The sequence below is a fragment of the Chrysochloris asiatica genome, unplaced genomic scaffold, assembly GCF_000296735.1.
Source record: "Chrysochloris asiatica unplaced genomic scaffold, ChrAsi1.0 scaffold00083, whole genome shotgun sequence".
NCBI lineage: Eukaryota > Metazoa > Chordata > Mammalia > Afrosoricida > Chrysochloridae > Chrysochloris > Chrysochloris asiatica.
The window spans coordinates 12,002,040-12,007,543 of NW_006408601.1; the positions used below are offsets into that span (position 1 = coordinate 12,002,040).

The window sequence follows — 5,504 nt, forward strand, 5'->3', positions numbered from 1 at the left end:
ATACATGGACAGATACAGAGACTAAATGAGTATGAGGGCTAGAGTGAAGTATACCCACACATATATATTGATTTGAAAGAGGATATTTGTATATGGGCATTTACTTTTGCTGTAAACCACACCTGTGAATATGGTGGAGCATGTTGTTGCCATCGAGTCCCTACCGACTCATAGCAGCCTATGTGCAACAGAATGAAACTACCCAGTCCTGTGCCAACTAAATGATGCCCAGCTACCACTACCAACTGCTCTGAAAGAGGGAGCATGTTACAAAGTCCTAGATAGAGTGGGAGACAATGTAGAACCTAACTCAAAATTATGAAAAAGACTAGCCTTGTTTGTCAGAAAGAGACTGGAGGAACCTGAGATTATGGCCCTCAGCTACTCTTCAGGCCTGGAAGTGAACTCACCCCTAGGCCTCAATTTTCAGCCAAGCGGTAAATATGCATATAGGGGAGACAGCAACACTAGTAAGGTATGCTCACTATGCAGTGGTCAACCATTCCAAATCAAAAGGGCAACATGTACTTAAGGACAAAACTTAGAAGGGTTGCAGAGGAAGGCGGAATGGAATTAAGAACCACACAGAGATAGTGGAATAGCTTTTGTTGCATGGAGGTGACTGCAATCATTGAGATGAAACAAAGGACATGATTTGTTGAATGGAACACTGATGATCTGTTTGCTAAACCTTCACTCAATTCACAATACAAAAGTTAAGAAAAGATGGAGTAAAGGAGTTAGAGACCATTGTACTTGTCCAGACAGAATACAAAGCAAATAGAATTCTACAAAATAAAAATATAAATAACATTTAAAAGGCACAGGTTATTTAAACCACATTTAAGACACAGTTGAGAGAATAAGTGAATTGAATAGTAATCTGAAAGTTACTCAGAAAGGAAAACGAGATGGATAATGTGAAAGTAAATCTAAGAGAAATTAAAAAAAACCAAAGAACAAAAACCCTTGAGGAGAAACAGTGCCTAGTGAATCAGAATATCTGAGGAGAAAACTGAAGAGAATGGTAAAGAGGGAATGTTTGAGAAGATAATATTGATAATTTTCCAAATTCATTAAAACTAGTGGTGTTCAGAGTCCGGAATTCCAAGGAATCTTACTAAGTGCCATGGAGTCAGTTCTGACTGATAGCTACCTGGTACAGGGTTTCCAAGAGCAACTGGTGAGTTTGAACCACTGACCTTGTGGTTCTCAGTCCAGTGTTTATCTTACAGCACTATACCAGAAGTCCCTGAGGAATTTTAGGAACATTAAGTATAAAGAAGTAAACACCTAGCTATCTTGGGGTGAACTGAAGAACACCAAACAAAGTAGAACAGAAAACAACAGAACCCAAATAGATCTTAAAGCCATCTGTAGAGAAAAGACAAGTTACATACAAAGGGATGATTACTAAATAAACAACTGACTTCTAAACAATACTGTTATTGTGAAATGACATCCAGTCAGTTCTGACATATAGCAACCTGTATAGGGTTTCCAAGGAACAGCTGGTGGGTTTGAACTGTCGTTTTTGCAGTTAGCAGTCCAGTACTTATCTTACGGAAGAACAGCAGGACTCCTAAACAGCACTGTTGTTGTCATTGTTAAGTACCATCAAGTTGTTTCTGTCCTTGTATAAGGTTTCTGAGGAGCAGCTGGTGAGGTTGAACTACTGGCTTTGAGGTTCAAACTGACTTTGCAGTCTAGCGCATTAAACCACATTGCCATACCAGGACTAACAACCAAAAATTTTCATCTCTTTTGAGTCAATTCCTACTCATAGCAGGCCTGCAGAGAGTTTCCAAGAATGTAAATCTTTACTGGAACAGACAGCTTCATCTTTCTCTTATGGCTTGCCTTGTGGGTTTGAACTACCTACCTTGGTACTGCAGTCCAGTGCTTATCCTACAGTACCACTAACACTAATATAAGTCTTAAAAAAGATGATCTGAAAAAAAAAAAGATGATCTAAAGTATTCAAAGGGAAGACTTCTATAACCAATAAAAGTCGTGTTCAAAATGGAGGCGTGATATACACATATTTGGAGAAAGTAACATTGAACATAGTCACTATGTTCAGATTGTTACTAAAGAAACTTTTAAAGGATGCTTTATGAAGAAAAAAAAATTCCTGGAAGGAATGTCTGAGATTCAAGAAGAAATGGGAGAATGAAGAAAATCTTAAATGTTTTTGAATAGGAAAAAACAAAACCAATCACCAAAAAACTAGAAACATATTAAAAAATGTTTCTAGTAGCATTTTTGTAATTTGAAACTCTGCAAATAACTTAAGTATCCATCAGGAGTGTAATGGATACAATAAATTAAAAATGTAAATTATTACACAACACTGATGAATGAATTATAACCATAGGTATTACCATGGATGAATAGCCCTTCCCCCTCAAAAAAAAAAAAAATCACACACACCAGAGAAAAAACATGTAGTATGATTTCATTTATGTCAATAAATTTAATCAAATGATAATGATTGTAGTCTGCTTATATTGACTTTATTTTTGTGTTAACCATATATGGCTGTTTTACATATTATTTTTATATATAATAAATTATACCATAACATAATTGGAAGGAGACTGGCTGTGTAAGAAGCCTGGTGAAACAGAATTCAGGATCAGACAAAAGTCTCAAGACATAATGAGCCGGAATTTTGAGTATCAGGACAAAAATAACATCACTTAAGGCTGGAATGGAGCCCTGCCCTGGTGTGGCGCTGCAGGATAATGCGTTGGACTACAAGGTTGGCTTGAACTGCATGGTAGGCGGTTCAAACACACCAACTGCTCCTTGGTAACCTATTCAGGGCTGTTTTGAGTCAGAAGCAACTTGATGGTCCTTAACAACAAGAACAAGTCTGAAGTGATTCAGAATTTTCTATTCCTACTCTCTTAACTCCCTACCCAGCTCACCTTTGGTATTGTTTGTTGCTGTTGTTCATTGTTGTTGCTGTGGATATTATTTGTTGTTGCTGTTATTAAGTGCCATCCAGTCGATATTGTTTAGGTATATTTAAAACTATAATAACCTATTGGAACAATGTTTCATGTTTTATTATTTCCTTGTCTCCTCCCTTTTTCTAATTTAAAATTTGTATTTGCTTCTTTTAGGTCATAACTTTTGTGCAGAAGGGCCTAAATGTGGTGAAAACTCAGAGTGCAAAAACTGGAATACAAAAGCTACTTGTGAATGCAAGAATGGTTATATATCTATCCAGGGGGATTCTGTCTACTGTGAAGGTTAGTACTGGGTTTAGGAGTCAGTTGCTAGAACATGGATGAGAAGCATGGTCCTGGTAGATGTGGTTGAAGAGTAAAAGCCATTATTTGTGTTTGGGGATTTTAGGGGAAATCATGATCCTATAAAAAGTCTAAGCAACTCACCAGGGGTTCTCTGTTCTTCTTGTTTGTTGCATAAGAAAGCAAGACTTTTGAAGGTAGTCATGAAACACAAGGTAACCAAAGCAACAATGCTATACAGCAGATCCCATGTTCTGCTGTCATTGTGTGAAACAATCACCATCAAAACAATATATATCTCATTTAAGGTTACATTTTTGGAGGAGGTGGTCATCTCCAAGCTCAATGAAATATTATGTGGTAGACCCTTTTTTGGAATGTTGCGTTAACACGAGTTTATACCAAGTGCCTTCTCCTTCAAGGGCTAAAGACAGACGTTTTGTCATTGCAGTTGAGTTTCTTAATGACTTCTTCATGGGCTGCCAAGTTCCAATATGTCCTTGATGTCATGAAGTTTACACATGGATTCATAAGTTTGTTAATACATAGGCTTATAACACTACAGTAGGTTGGTGCCCTCACACATCAGTGATCCCCATTTCTACTATATAGAGCAGAACAGGCCCCTGGATTTATGTGAATACCTCTCTCCAGGAAGGCTCAGAATTCCACCCTGTTGGTGGTGAGCAATGTACACCGTTTCTTGCACATACCAGGATATATTACAAGTCCAGTCCGCTCCCCCTGTTTTTTAACCTACGATTTTTGATCCTGGTCTGTGTGAATAGTGTTATGCTATATGAGCCCATTCAATCCTCAGCTACTCCCTCCCTCTCTCCCTTCCCTCAGCTTAGAGAAGCTCTACTAGGCTTCGCTACCTGGTTAATTTTATAAAAGTTATGTGCCATGGAGTCAGTTCTGACTCATAGTGACCCTGTACAGGGTTTCCGAGGTTGTAAATCTTTACGGGAGCAGAAAGCCTCATCTTTCTCCCGTGGAACAGCTGGTACTTTCGAACTGCTGACCTTGTGGTTCGCAGCCTGATTCGTAACCACTGCGCTACCAGAGCTCCTTTCAGTACCTGGTAAGTGGCCTTTATTTTTTACTTTATATTTCTGGAAGATTTTGTCCATGACTAACTTGGTACTCATTGTGGGTTAATGCACTAACTTCAAGGTCAGTTTGAACCACAAGGTTGGTGGTTCAAGATCTATACAGGGTTGCTATGAGTTGGAATGACTTGACTGCACTTAACCACAACAACAAGCTTGGTATTCATTAGCAATATAATCTAACTGATGAGGTGTTTTTTTGTTTTGTTTTGTTTTTTTTTTCTTGCTTACTGTTGTAGATTTGAATATGATTTAGGGGAATGATGCTTCCCCTTTGATTATGAGTCTTTTTTCAGCCTTCAATATCATCCTAGTTATTTGCCTATTTTTAAGAAAGGGGATGGTGTTGTTGTACTATAAAGTTGTTTTTGATTCACAGAAACCCTATTATGCACAATAGAATGTAACACTGATCATACTCACGATTGTTGTTAGGCGTGAGTCTGTTGTTGCTACCACTGGGTCAGTCTATCTCTTGGGTGGTCTTTTTATTTTTCCCTGACCTTCTACTTTGCCAAGCATGATGTCCTTTTCTAGAGACTGGTCCTTCCTGATAAAGAACCCTGGCCATGTTGTGGGTTATGCAGTAGGCTGTTAAAGCAAGGGAAGCAGTTCACATCCATCAGCTTCTCAGAGGGCAAAAAGGGAGGCTTTCTGCTCCTGTAAAGATTTACAGCCTCCGAAACCCTATCTGGGGTTACTTTGAATTGGGATCAGCTTAACGGAAGTGGGTTATAACATGCCCTAACAATCGCTGGAGAAGGATATGATGTTTGGTAAGGTGGAGGGTCAGAGAAAAAGAGGAAGCCCCCCAGTGAGATGGATTGGCCAAGTGGCAGCATCAATAGGCTCAAGCGTGGCAACAACAGTGAGGTTTTCCCAGGATCGATCGGGCAGTGTTTCATTCTGCTGTGCATCAGGTCGCTATGAGTCGGTACTGACTCAATGGCACCTAACAACAATAAGAAGTACGTGACATGAAATGTCACCATCCTCACTTCTAGAAGGCATTAGTATATTCTGCTGACAGTTCATGGTATGTTCATTATTCTTTGCCAGCTCCATAATTCAGCTGAATGGATTCTCTTTTGGCCTTCCTCATACATTGTACAACTTTATATGTGTATGAGGT

At 38.9% G+C, this 5,504-nt stretch overlaps 1 protein-coding gene across 2 annotated transcripts in view; it reads left to right on the plus strand.

The window, feature by feature from the left end:
• NELL1 (NEL-like 1 (chicken)) overlaps positions 1-5,504 on the plus strand; it is a 1,454,777-nt gene that overhangs the window by 365,994 nt on the left and 1,083,279 nt on the right. For both annotated transcript variants that reach the window (XM_006865820.1, XM_006865821.1), the window contains exon 12: positions 3,132-3,260. In XM_006865820.1, the coding sequence (XP_006865882.1) occupies positions 3,132-3,260 (129 nt within the window). The remainder of the gene's footprint in view (positions 1-3,131; positions 3,261-5,504) is intronic.